The 14071-nt window shown below is 44.9% G+C and overlaps 1 protein-coding gene across 6 annotated transcripts in view; it reads left to right on the forward strand.

Annotated features, from left to right (window-relative positions):
- Positions 1 to 14071, forward strand: part of CWC27 (CWC27 spliceosome associated cyclophilin) — a 207556-nt gene that overhangs the window by 24735 nt on the left and 168750 nt on the right. For all 6 annotated transcript variants that reach the window (XM_038401697.2, XM_038401705.2, XM_038401704.2 and 3 more), the window contains exons 7-8: positions 1974 to 2043; positions 12820 to 12899. In XM_038401697.2, the coding sequence (XP_038257625.1) occupies positions 1974 to 2043; positions 12820 to 12899 (150 nt within the window). The remainder of the gene's footprint in view (positions 1 to 1973; positions 2044 to 12819; positions 12900 to 14071) is intronic.

A 14071-nucleotide genomic window follows, 5' to 3' on the forward strand; every position in this document is an offset into this window, starting at 1 on the left:
GGTTTTGTTAAATAGCAGAAAAACATCTATGAGAAGTACTTACCTTCAGAAATGGAAGAAATTTAACCTATGGTGCATCTGTTGGCAAGCGTCCATTGACCATGCTTCTCTTTCCACCACCCTGGATTGTTTGTTAGAATTAAAAAGATCATTGTTATGAGTTCTCTCAAGGTTCACTTGGCAGCAGTAACAGCCTTTCACTAGTCTGTGGATAATTTTTCACTACAACTTCAAGATTTCTTAAAGATCTGAATAGTTATCTATGGGTTAAGGAACCTAACCCGGTATGGGACTTGAATGTGTCCTTAATTGCCTTATGACATACCCCTTTGAGCTACATATTCGCTATTCCATTTGCCCATGAAAACAGCTTTCTTGGTTGCCATCACTTCTGCCCAGAGAGTGGGAGAATTGAGGGTTTTAATGGCAGATCTCCCCTGCCCTGCCCCACAGTGTTCTTCAAGGAACAGGTTTCATTACGCTCACATCCCAAGTTTCTACTCTAAGTGTTGTCTGAATTTCATCTTAATCAGACCATTCATTTACCATTCCCCACAAAATCGCATCACTCCAGACAAAAAGCTGCTTTCCATACCTTGGATGCCAGAAGGGCATTAGCCTTTTATCTAGACAGGACCAGCCATTTTGCAAGTCTCCAAGACTGGGTGGAGCCTGTGGATCCTTTACATCTGTCCACAATCAAAACAAAGTCTCTCGTGATGGATCTCTGGGTGTATTATTTCATGTTATGACTCTCCCAACATTCTAAGTTGCCAGCCCATTCTACAATGTTGCAGTCTATGTCTATGGCATTACTAAAGGATGTTCCAGTTGCTGACATTTGCAGAGCTGAAACCTGGATTTCAGTACGAACTTTGGTTCATGCCTCTAGATCAGATGCGGCAGTTGGCAGTCCAGTTCTGTCTTCAGTATTGGATTCTGCTCTGAAGATCCTTCCTTCCTCTGGTGATACTGCTCAGGAGTCACCTGAAGTGGAGAACATATAGGGATATTACTTGAAGAAGGAGGAGGAGTTACTCACCTTGTGCAGTAACTGGGGTTCTTCAGGATGCGTGTCCTTATGGGTGCTCCACTACCTGCCTGCCTTCTCCCTAATGGGACTTTGTGGTAGAGAAGGAACTGAGGGAAGTTCACCCACCTAGTAGGGTGCATATGCAGGCCAAACAGGCACTGCTATCGAGAAAATCTGATGAAAGGCCCAGAGGGTGCATGCGCACCTGAAGCGGAGCACCCATAGGGGGACACATCTTGAAGAATTCCAATTACTGCTCAGGGAGAGTAACTGTCTCCTTCTTCCCCCCTTCTTTTCCTTATCTCGTTTTTATCAGTTGGCTTCTCCTCCTAGATGCCTAGGTATAAGCAGTCTCCCTACTCTCCGTTCATGTGCCTTGCACCACATTGACCTCTTGGAGCCAGGAGGAGCAATTGTGCAAATTACAATCTTTTAAGAAGCATATAACTTGGCCAGATTTGGGTGAACTTCGCTCCTGACGATAGGACAACCAACCCCCTGTTATATATCTAGCTCCTTCTTTAAAGCAAAAAGTGCTAGAGCCTCTCAATAAAATAGTTGTAAGAATTTTTGTAACATGAGCAAGACGATGCTTATTTCCCTATTCTCTTTCTCAGAAACTTCTGGATGATTTTAGCTGAAATTGACACCCCACTACTCCCCCTGCCTTCCCCCCCCCCCCAAAAAAAAGAGAGAGAAATCAGCTTGAGGCAGAATGGAATGCAAAATTTTGGCCCAAAAAGTTGAAGTTTGGCAAAGTTATAAGCAACTAAACATACCTTTGTTTAATGGAGGTGAAGTAGCAAACACATAGCTAATGGTTTAAATGAGATAATGCCAGTTATTTACTGGATGTTTTATTTATTGGAATTTTGAAATTTCATATTTATTGTTTGCATGTTCAAAATGTCACTGGATCAAAATGTATTTTTTTTTAAAGAAATTTTAATTTGCTTTCATTTGGAGAGGAAGCTGAAGAGGAAGAAGTGGAAGTCAACAGAGTTAGTCAGGTACAGTTCCCAATTACTTGTATCTCTCCATCTCCTATTCTTACTGTTTTTCTTTTGGCATCACTGTTTTATAGTGATAGTATATCAGTTTGAAACCTTTAAAGTTTTATTCATTTTGTAGCTTTTCTAGATGTGATCAATAACAATTTAGGGGTAGGGAGGAGCTGCATACTTAGGGTATGTCTACACTACAAAATTAGATCGAATTTATAGAAGTCGGTTTTGTAGAAAGTGTTTTTATACAGTCGAGTGTGTGTGTGTCCCCACACAAATGCTCTAAGTGCATGTAGTTGGCGAACTGTGTCCACAGTACCGAGGCAACAGTCGACTTCCGGAGCTTTGCACTGTGTGTAGCTATCCCACAGTTCCCGCAGTCTCCACCACGCATTTGAATTCTGGGTAGAAATCCCAGTGCCTGATGGGGCTAAAACATTGTCGCGGGTGGTTCTGGGTACATATCATCAGGCCCCCGTTCCTTCCCTCCCTCCGTAAAAGCAAGGGCAGACAATCGTTTTGCACCTTTTTTCTTGAGTTACCTGTGCAGACGCCATACCACGGCAAGCATGGAGCCCGCTCAGCTAACCGTCACCGTATCTCTCCTGGGTGCTGGCGGACATGGTACTGCATTGCTACACAGCAGCAGTTTATTGCCTTTTGGCAGCAGACAGTGCAGTATGACTGGTAGCCGTCATCGACGTAGTCCTGGGTGCTCTTTTAACCGGGCGCCTGGGCAAACATGGGAGTGACTCAGCCAGGTCATTTCCCTTGTTTCGTCTCATGGCAATTGAGTCCTACCGGCAGTGCACTGTCTTTTAATTTGCAGCCAGCAGAAGATGATGGCCAGTGGTCATACTGCACCATCTTCTGCCGAGCACCCAGGAGATGGTGATGGCTAGCGGTCGTACTGCACAGTCTGCTGCCAGCACGATGTATAAAGATAGATGAAGTGGCTCAAAACAAGAAATAGACCAGATTTGTTTTGTATTCATTTTCTCCTCCCTCCCTCTGTGAAATCGACGGCCTACTAAACCCAGTTTTGAGTTCTTTCCTTAAGGTTTTGAGTTCTATCCTTGAGGCGGCCATTCAGTTTCTCGCAAAGCCACCCCCTTTGTTGATTTTAATTCCCTGTAAGCCAACCCTGTAAGCCATGTCGTCAGTCGCCCCTCCCTCCAGCAGGGCAACAGCAGCCAATCGTTCCGCGCCTTTTTTCTGTGCAGACACCATACCACGGCAAGCATGGAGCCCGCTCAGATCACTTTGGCAATTAGGAGCACATTAAACACCACACGCATTATTCAGCAGTATATGCAGCACCAGAACCTGGTAAAGCGAAACCGGTTGAGTAGGCAACATCAGCGCGGTGACGAGAGTGATGAGGACATGGACACAGACTTCTCTCAAAGCATGTGCCCTGCCAATGTGGGCATCATGGTGCTAATGGGGCAGGTTCATGCGGTGGAACGCCGATTCTGGGCTCGGGAAACAAGCACAGACTGGTGGGACTGCATAGTGTTGCAGGTCTGGGACAATTCCCAGTGGCTGCGAAACTTTCGCATGCGTAAGGGCACTTTCATGGAACTTTGTGACTTGCTTTCCCCTGCCCTGAGGCGCAAGAATACCAAGATAAGAGAAGCCCTCACAGTTGAGAAGCGAGTGGCAATAGCCCTGTGGAAGCTTGCAACGCCAGACAGCTTCCGGTCAGTCGGGAATCAGTTTGGATGGGCAAATTTACTGTGGGGGTTGCTGTGATGCAACTAGCTTATGCAATCAAAGATCTGCTGATATCGAGGATAGTGACTGTGGGAAATGTGCAGGTCATAGTGGATGGCTTTGCTGCAATGGGATTCCCTAACTGTGGTGGGGCCATAGACGGAACCCGTATCCTTATCTTGGCACCGGAGCACCAAGTCAGCGAGTACATAAACCGCAAGGGGTACTTTTCAATAGTGATGCAAGCACTGGTGGATCACAAGGGAGGTTTCACCAACATCAGCGTGGGATGGCCGGGAAAGGTACATGATGCTTGCATCTTCAGGAACTCTGGTCTGTTTCAAAAGCTGCAGGAAGGGACTTTTCCCAGACCAGAAAATAACCGTTGGGGATGTTGAAATGCCTATAGTTATCCTTGGGGACCCAGCCTACTCCTTAATGCCATGGCTCATGAAGCCATACATAGGCAGCCTGGGGAGTAGTCAGGAGCTGTTCAACTACAGACTGAGCAAGTGCAGAATGGTGGTAGAAAGTGCATTTGAAAGCGCGCTGGCGCAGTTTACTGACTCTGTTAGACCTCAGCGAAACCAATATTCCCACTGTTATTACTGCTTGCTGTGCACTCCACAATATCTGTAAGAATAAGGGGGAGACGTTTATGGTGGGGTGGAAGGTTGAGGCAAATCGCCTGGCTGCTGGTTACACACAGCCAGACACCAGGGCAGTTAGAAGAGCACAGGAGGGTGCGGTGCGCATCAGAGAAGCTTTGTAAACCAGTTTCATGACTGGCCAGGCTACGGTGTGAAAGTTCTGTTTGTTTCTCTTTGATGAAATTCCCCGCCCCTTGGTTCACTCTACTTCCCTATAAGCTAACCACCCTCCCCCCCTCCCTTCGATCACCGCTTGCAGAGGCAATAAAGTAATTATTGCTTCACATTCATGCGTTCTTTATTAATTCATCACACAAATAGAGGGATAATTACCAAGGTAGCCCAGGAGGGGTGGTGGAGGACGGAAGGACAAGGCCACACAGCACTTTAAAACTTATTGAATGCCAGCCTTCTGTTGCTTGGGCAATCCTCTAGGGTGGAGTGGCTGGGTGGCCGGAGGCCCCCCCACCGCGTTCTTGGGCATCTGGGTGAGGAGGCTATGGACCTTGGGGAGGATGGCGGTTGGTTACACAGGGGCTGTAGCGGCGGTCTGTACTCCTGCTGCCTTTCCTGCAGCTCAACCATACACTGGAGCATATTAGTTCGATCTTCCAGCAGCCTCAGCATTGAATCCTGCCTCCTCTCATCACGCTGCCGCCACCTTTCAGCTTCAGCCCTCTCTTCAGCCCGCCACCTGTCCTCCCAGTCATTTTGTGCTTTCCTGCCCTCTGATATTGTCTGCCTCCATGCATTCGTCTGTGCTCTGTCAGTGTGGGAGGACAGCATGAGCTCAGAGAATATTTCATTGCAAGTGCGTTTTTTTTTGCTTTCTAATCTTCTCTAGCCTCTGGGAAGGAGAAGATCCTGTGATCCTTGAAACACATGCTGCTGCATGTGGAGGAAAAAAAAAAGGGACAGTGGTATTTAAAAAGACACATTTTTATAGAACAATGGGTACACTCACTTTCACAGTAAACCTTGCTGTTAACATTACATACATAGCACGTGCTTTCGTTACAAGGTCGCATTTTGGCCCCCCCTCCCCCTCGCATGGCTAACAGCTGGGAACATTTCTGTTCAGCCATAGGCAAACAGCCAGCAGGAATGGGCACCTCTGAATGTCCCCTTAAGAAAAGCACCCTATTTCAACCAGGTGACCATGAATGATATCACTCTCCTGAAGATAACACAAAGAGATAAAGAACGGATATTGTTTGAACGCCAGCAAACATACACTGCAATGCTTTGTTCTACAATGATTCCCAAGTACGTGCTACTGGCCTGGAGTGGTAAAGTGTCCTACCATGGTGGATGGAAAAAGGCTGCCCTCCCCAGAAACCTTTTGCAAAGGCTTTGGGAGTACATCCAGGAGAGCCACAAATGCCAGGGCAAATTAATCATTAAACATGCTTGCTTTTAAACCTTTTATAGTATTTTAAAAAGTACACTCACCAGAGGTCCCTTCTCCGCCTGGTGGGTCCGGGAGGCAGCCTTGGTTGGGTTCGGGGGGTACTGGCTCCAGGTCCAGGGTGAGAAACAGTTCCTGGCTGTTGGGAAAACCTGTTTCTCCGCTTGTTTGCTGTGAGCTATCTACAGCCTCCTCATCATTGTCTTCCTTGTCCCCAAAACCTGCTTCCGTGTTGCCTCCATCTCCATTGAAGGAGTCAAACAACACGGCTGGGGTAGTGGTGGTTGAACCCCCTAAAATGGCATGCAGCTCATCATAGAAGTGGCATGTTTTGGGCTCTGACCTGGAGCGACTGTTCGCCTCTCTGGTTTTCTGGTAGGCTTGCCTCAGCTCCTTAAGTTTCACGTGGCACTGCTTTGGATCCCTGTTATGGCCTCTGTCCTTCATGCCCTGGGAGATTTTCACAAATATTTTGGCATTTTGAAAACTGGAACGTAGTTCTGATAGCACGGATTCCTCTTCCCATACAGCGATAGATCCCGTACCTCCCGTTCGGTCCATGCTGGAGCTCTTTTGCGATTCTGGGCCTCCATCATGGTCACCTCTGCTGATGAGCTCTGCATGGTCACCTGCAGCTTGCCACACTGGCCAAACAGGAAATTGAAATTCAAAAGTTCAGAGTGGTCAGAATGGAGCACTCTGGGATAGCTCCCGGAGGCGAATACCATCTAATTGCGTCCACAGTACCCCAAATTTGACCCAGCAAAACCGATTTCAGCGCTAATCCCCTTGTCGGGGGTGGAGTAAGGAAATCGATTTTAAGAGCCCTTTAAGTCGAAAAAAAGGGCATCATGTGGATGGGTGCAGGGTTACATTGATTTAACGCTGCTAAATTTGACCTCAACGCCTAGTGTAGACCAGGGCTGAATTTGTAGCATTCTATTCTCAGATGTTGCAGTCTTTTAAATCTTTTATATAAATTGTTTTTTTGTCTTGTGTAATTTTGAATATGATTTTAGTTTTCTCACTTTTACAATTGTTTTGTTGTTTCTTTCTTTAAACACAGTATTGTTATACTTCATAGCATATTAGTGGTTCTGCCATTCAAAGCCCATACATACATACTGTGTGTGTATAAACTGTGTTAATAGAAAGTTGTTTAGCTTTTAAAAAGTTGTTTAGCTTGCAAAATGAAAAATTCAAAAGTTAGGAAATGCCATTTTTGTGTTTTGTCTATTTAACCACAATTCTGTCCCTTTGTGCATCTGTCCTGTGCACTGAATGAGGCAGGGAGCCTATGGAAAAAAGTTTGTGATCATGTAAGTAAAGGCTATATCATGATGAATATGCAGAAGTAGGCAGAATTAAGGTTACACTGGTACCATAATTCAGGTTTCTCCTGACTTTCAAGTGCTTGACTTTGTCACCTAAATAAGATTATTTAAAAAAAAGTTGTGTCACTGTAACTGTCTATTATGATGTATGCTGCTTGGATACACTGATCTGTTGGCTTTGTGCTAGGGAGGTCAAATAGTCAAAAGGGACATTATCCAAAAAGAGCAGCGTATTTCTGAAAACCTCGGGTAATATTTTCAGATGTGGATAGCTAAATTAACCATTACCTCAAGTTCCTCTCCTACATCCTCCTCCTCCTCCTCCTCTCCCACCAATCTAGCTTCTACCATTTCCACTCATCTAAAACTGCTCTCATCAGGATCACTAATGATCTCTTCTTGGCCAACTCTCGGGGCCTCTACTACATCTTTTGACTTCTCTGTGTGTTCATATTGTTGATCATAGCCTTATTCACAAACGCCTACCCTCCCTTGGGTTTTACAATACTGTCTTCACTGGTTTTCCTCTTACCTCTCTAGTTCGTCTTTTTTGCACATTTGGCGAGTCCCCATCCTTCTTTCTTCCATTCTGAGGATCATGTTCCTTAGGATTATGTTCTAAGTCCTATCCTCTTCTCTCTTTTTGGTGGGTCTTACCACTTATACAAACTCAGCTATCATCACTATATTGACAACTCACACATCAACTTTTACATTCCTGATCCATGTTTTTCCATTTCATCTTTCATCTCAGACTGTCTCTTTGACATCTCCACCTGGATAACTTGCCATCAGTTTAAGCTTAAAATGTTCCAAACTGATCTCTTCATTCTTCCGAAATTCTCCCTCCTTTTCCCCTCATTGTCACTGTTTTCAACATCATCATCCTTTCCTCCGCTCAGGGCTGAAGTCTAATGACTGTCTTTAGTGACTACTACTCCTTCATCGTATGTATTCAGACTGGCTGAGCTGGACTACATCTAGTGAGAAGGAATGAGAGTTGCACTAGTTAGCATTCTTCTTTATTTGTTGTAAATGAGGGAAAACTCCACATATAGACCTGTTTGCCTACCTATTAAATAGGTGATTTTTCTCTAGCTCTGCATCCCCATAGCCTAGAAATGGGCATTCTTTCACTTTTGGTAGTTAGGCCTAACCACATAACTTTCTTTCTCTGCCCCTATGTCTTGGCCGAATCATGGGCAACCAGACCTAGTATTCAGAGTCAGAGTCTGCAGTCATGAGACGGGAGTCAAGTATCGGCTGGCTCAGGATACCAGGGAAAAGGAGCAGGAGACAAACTGGAGATCTGAACCACGAGTCAGGATCCAGAGTCAGGCTGGGTTGAGGTACCAGGGGGTAAGAGACAGGAGACAAAATGAAGATCAGAACCATGAGTCAGATGCAAGGAGTCATGGTAGGTCAGGATGCCAGGAAATCAAGCTCGGGGAGCAGGAAGCACAAAGCACACAGTCTAGAACATGGTGGAACCCTGTTGTTCGGACAGCTTCCTGTTCCTGCTGCTGGCTTAAGTAGGGCAGCCAGCACTCCGGCACTCGCCAATAAGACCTCATGGGTGGAGTGTCGAATTGGGGCTGAGCTTCATGGGTCCCAGGTAAGTGATTGTCAGCCGTCTGCCAGGTGGTGAGTTGGAGTGTGGCCACTCCCATGAACCCAGCAGACCCAGGTTCCAAGACCTGTGATTCATGACATCCTGCTTGCTGGAGTCCTTAAGAAAATTGAGGTCAGAGCTGAGCATGGCAGGATGTCAGGTTCTAAGATACTGCATGCAGATGTAGGGCTATTCTGTTAACTGATTTGGTAGCCAGATAGGGTGGGTCCTGTTGGCTTCAACTCAAGAGAATAAAAAGGTAGACCATTGAAGAGACTGTTTTTATATTAATTTTGATGGAATATATGGGCCCAGAGCATCAAGATGTTAACATGACCCTGTCACCGTGTATAATACCAAACGGTTAAATGTGGTTCAGGATTTTCAGTACTGAAACCTCAGTCTGCTTAGTACCATGGCAAGCACACTAGAAAATTCATGCCAAAGTTTGGAAGTTTATTTATCAGGATTTGTAAGAGAAGAAGAATCAGAAAAAGTCATAGATATTTTGGAATTGAATGCTTATGCAGAACAAACTTAATCAAAATCTGTTTAAGTCAGCATCTCTCTCTGAAAAAGTATCAGTTTGGATCTCATTTTGTCAGGCAGCCCTTCTTGGTAGGGAAAAAGGATTAGTTCTGTTGTTCGCTTCTGAGGTGTGAATGTCAGTCATCTTCTCTGCCTTTGACAAAACAGATACAAGGAGGGAAAAAAGAGGAGATAATAAAGATGAGGGAAATATGGGTTTTATTGATTGTCAGGATACCAACCACCTGGTCAGGCATGGATGGACACTCTGACCTGGCACCAGCACAGTTGTTCCTGTGGACTCAGGCTCACTTCCTTGGTTTGGGATGTCATATGTCTTGCCTGGTCAGATCAGTCTCCTTACAGGTTTTTCTCAGGCTTGTCAGTGCTGGATGAGCAGTCTCATCTCATTGTGCTGGTACTATGTGGTACAGTAGGTTTCATGATTGTGTGAAAAGCTGAGAGAGATGAGATAGGAGGAAAATAGTGGGGGATGAACATAGGAAGGGAGGATAGAGCAACGAATTAGGAAGAGGCCACATAAAAGCAAGGAAGACATGCTGCATGAAGTCTTGCAGCAGTCCCTTAATGAAAATCAAAAAGCCAGGAGTGGAGGGAGAGTGAAAGGAGGATCCGCCAGCAGAACGCGGATCACCCACACCAAAGTGCGGAGCATGGGCAACAAAGCACAGAGTGGCTGTAAGCATTATGGAGCACCAAACAGACTTGATCCGGGCACTCGTAGCCATGCAGTGCCCACCCCAACCCTGCAGCCCTGGTCCCAAAACTCTTTCCCTTGTGCCCCCATGTCACCTCCAACCCACTTTCCCCAACATCTGGGTTCTTATCACCACCAGCTGCGTCCAACACCTGTAGCCTCACCACCGAGCCCTGCAAACTACGACCCTTACCCATGGCACACAAACCCCATCACCATGCAGTATAGCCAGCCTGAAGTGCAGCACTCCTTGCACAGGACTCCAGACAGGAAGGCTGAGTATGAGAACAGGACATATGCAAATCTGTGATTGAACTGTTACCCATCCCACCCCCTTGCCCTTTCTGTTTCCCAAGCAGTTGTGTTTCTTTTCAATAAATGAATTTTATTTTAAATAAATGGCTTTTTTGGCTTTGAAAACTTTTTTATTGCATTAAGTAAAAGATACCTTAGCCCAGGAAAGCAACAGACACTGCAAGTCAGTGTAGCAAGCACAGATTCCTTCTAACATTGGAACCACTGTACTTCACTCCTGTGCAGGGAACCAAATATTACTGATGGCTTTCAGCCTCAAATTGCTCCCTCAAGGCATCTCTGATCCTTGCAGCCCCGCACTGGGCCCCTCTAATAGCCCTGCTCTCTGGCTGTTCAGCCTCCAGGTGTTGAACCTCCGAGTTCCAGGCCTGAGTGAATCTTTCATCCTTCCCTTCACAAATGTTATGAAGGGTACAGCACACGGATATAACTGCAGGGATGTTGTCATCGGCCAGGTCCAGCTTCCCATACAGAGAGCGCCAGCAGCCCTTTAAACTGCCAAAAGCACACTCCACAGTCATTCTACACTGGCTCAACCTGTTGTTGAACCGCTCCTTTCCAGGCCAGTCTGTGTTAATGTCAATGAAATGTCCATGGTGATCCACAAGCGCCTGGAGAGCCATCGAGAAATACCCCTTCCGATTAATGTACTTGGAGGCTAGGTGGGCTGGTGCCAGATTTGGAATATGCATCACATCTATTGCTCCTCCGCAGTTAGGGAAACCCATTTGTGCGAAGCCAGCCACAATGTCATGCATCTTACCCAGAGTCACGGTTCTTCTAAGCAGCATGCGATTAATGGCCCTGCAAACTAGCATCAACACGATTCCAATGGTCAACTTTCCCACTCCAAACTGTTTAGCGACAGATTAGTAGCTGTCTGGAGTTGCCAGCTTCCAGATTGCAACAGCCACTCGCTTCTCCACTGGCAGGGCAGCTCTCAATCTCATTTCTACAGGATGGGGGCAAGCTCATCACACAGTCCCATGAAAGTGGCTTTTCTCATCCAAAAGTTCAGCAGCCGCTGCTAGTCATCCCAGACTTGCAGGACGATGTGATCCCACCACTCAGTGCTTGTTTCCCGAGCCCAAAAGTGGCGATCAACAGTGGTGAGCATGTCCATGAATGCCACAAGCAATCTTGTGTCATATGGGTTACATGAGTTGATATTGTCGACTCCTCGCTATTAGTTTGTAGCTTAAGGAGTAACTCGACTGCCAAACGTGACGTGCTGGCGAGACCCATCAGCATATTCCTCAGCACATCGGGATCCATTACCGCAGACCAAAAGGGAAGACAGAAAGCGCAGTACAAAAAACATTGAAAGATGGTGCCAAATGTGGACGGAAGCACAGGGATTGCTGGGATGTATCACGGGGCGTTGGGACAGGACCCAGAATGCCCCGCACCCCCTTCCCACAAGTCACAGCTCCAGAATGGGAAGAGGTGCTCTGTGGGATAGCTGTCCATAATGCACTGCTCCCAATGCCGCTGCAAGTGCCGCAAATGTGGCCACGGCAGTGCGCTTGCAGCTGACAGTGTGAACATGCTGCAGCGCTTTCCCTGCTGTGCTCTCTGAGGGCTGGTTTAACTCACAGTGCTCTACATCTGCAAGTTTAGCCATACTAAGAAGAAGAAGGGACTTGTTGGAAAAAATTTTTCACATAGCTAAATGGGTAAAAAAGTCTGACTTCCATATCCTACAAAGTTGAGGGCGTCAACAGGGATTAATTCAGGATAAAAAGTTAAATCTTTAGATGTGACCTTTCTGGCATTCTTTCCTTCATTGAGGATGGGCTCAGTGGCACCTTTCTGAGGCTTCAAGCAGCAGATACTGAGTCCTTAAAGTACTACATTTCAGAAATATATGCTGAATAAAGGCTCCACTGCCTGCCAAACCTTAATTCACATTCACGCTGTCTCTTCGGTTGAGAAGGGAATGCTTTCCTACTTGAACCTTTGTATATAAGGACCTGGGCGTGTTATCAGATCTTTAGATTTGTTCTGTCAGGTTTTATGGATACTACCTTCAGTAGATGGTTCCTGCATGCTTCACTCTGAGTTGTTTAATCTGTCTGTCTGTTTTAGTGATGGATAATGCTGCTATAAGTGGCAACTGTCTGAATTGGCATGGAGAGATGACAGACTTTCTTACCTGTTTGGTTACTCAAGTTTGTCTACACCAGCTGGGATAGCCCACTTTTCTATTGTATTTTGTTGGTCTCAGTGGGACTGTTTCTCTGAAACTGTTATGATGTAATTTTTTAGATTTTAAAGCATTTTTAGTGCTGAAAGAGCTATTAAATTTGTAGAATCAACTAGCCAGTCCCCTTGAAAGGAAGAGAGATGTCACAATAACTCCCTTTTTGCCTCTCTCTCTCCCTTACTTCTTGGGCTAAAATTAACAGGAAAAATTACAATTTTTACCAGAGTAACCTCTCTTCACTTCCCACTCTCCTAAATAGGGTTGTGTAATTTTTATTTTATTTATATTTTTATAGAGCATGAAGGGAAAAAGTAAAAGTAGTCATGACTTGCTGAAGGATGATCCACATCTAAGCTCAGTTCCTGCTGTTAAAAGGTGAATACAATAGTTCTAATCTACAGAACTGCTTTAGTTTCAATATGTTAGATCACCATGCACTTTCATTTTATCCATTGCTTTTTCTGAGTAACAGTTCTCTTCATACAGGGCTTCCTGAATAAAACTATTTTGTCATTAAATTCAAGTCATTGTTGGTGTGCCAAAATGTTTCCTATCATCAGAGACATGATGAGAGAGGGCTGGGAAAGAACCTTCTTATTGGCTTGGAGCACTTCATCAAATCTTGGCCTTTGGGATTCCTTTAAAGAAATTTCAGTGAATGCTCATAATACATTACATATTCATAATATTATACATGTTTATAGTTTAGAAAACCGGAGATTATATATGATTAGTAAAAATATCTACTAATGCCTGTTCTAGGCAAGATTGCCCATCGATCAATAATAAATTTATTTATTTGTAGATGAATGGTAAAGATAGGTTGGAGACTAAAGAGTTTTTTTAGGAATAGGGAGTAATAGAGAAGGGAAAGAAAAATAAATAAGAATCACAGGAACAACAACAGGTTATCGCTGTTCTCCCCTAAATCTCCAAAAATCCCATAAAATGTGCAATTAGAGAGAAGGCTGCCCTAGATGCCAACTACTCTCACTACAAGTCCAGGAATGGTTTATATGTGAGATCATAGATGTCCATCTTACTAGTATGAATAAAGGAAGTTTGGGTTTTTTACATTTCATTCTAGTATACCCACTAGTCCAAAAATCAACAGATGGCAGTTTTTGCTTTTGTATGTTTTCAGTAGAATTCTTTTGACTGCCATTTTTGCTTTCAGGAGCTACCTCTTTTCATGCTTATTCAAATTGCTTTTCCTTGCTGAGTTTTCCAATGTCTGGCACGTATTTGGATACTTTAAGCTGCATGCAGGCTTCTGAGTGATCAGTTGTTAACCGGTTCCGAGAGGGACAGAGAACAGTTTTCCTATGTGAAAATACCTGTTCACACAGGTATGTGGATTCAAATGCTGAAAGCATTGCAAACGTAATTTTCTTCAGACAGTTAAATTTCACTGGCAGGGGTGTCCAGCAGGTCAGAACAGAGGCCCCATGATCTCTCTTGGTAGCTTTAAGTGCATTCCGCAGATCTCCAAAGTTTGATGCCCACAATTCTGAGCTTTTTAACTGAATAAGTTGCATTTTGAAATC

This window comes from Dermochelys coriacea, chromosome 5 (assembly GCF_009764565.3).
Source record: "Dermochelys coriacea isolate rDerCor1 chromosome 5, rDerCor1.pri.v4, whole genome shotgun sequence".
Classification (NCBI taxonomy): Eukaryota; Metazoa; Chordata; order Testudines; family Dermochelyidae; genus Dermochelys; species Dermochelys coriacea.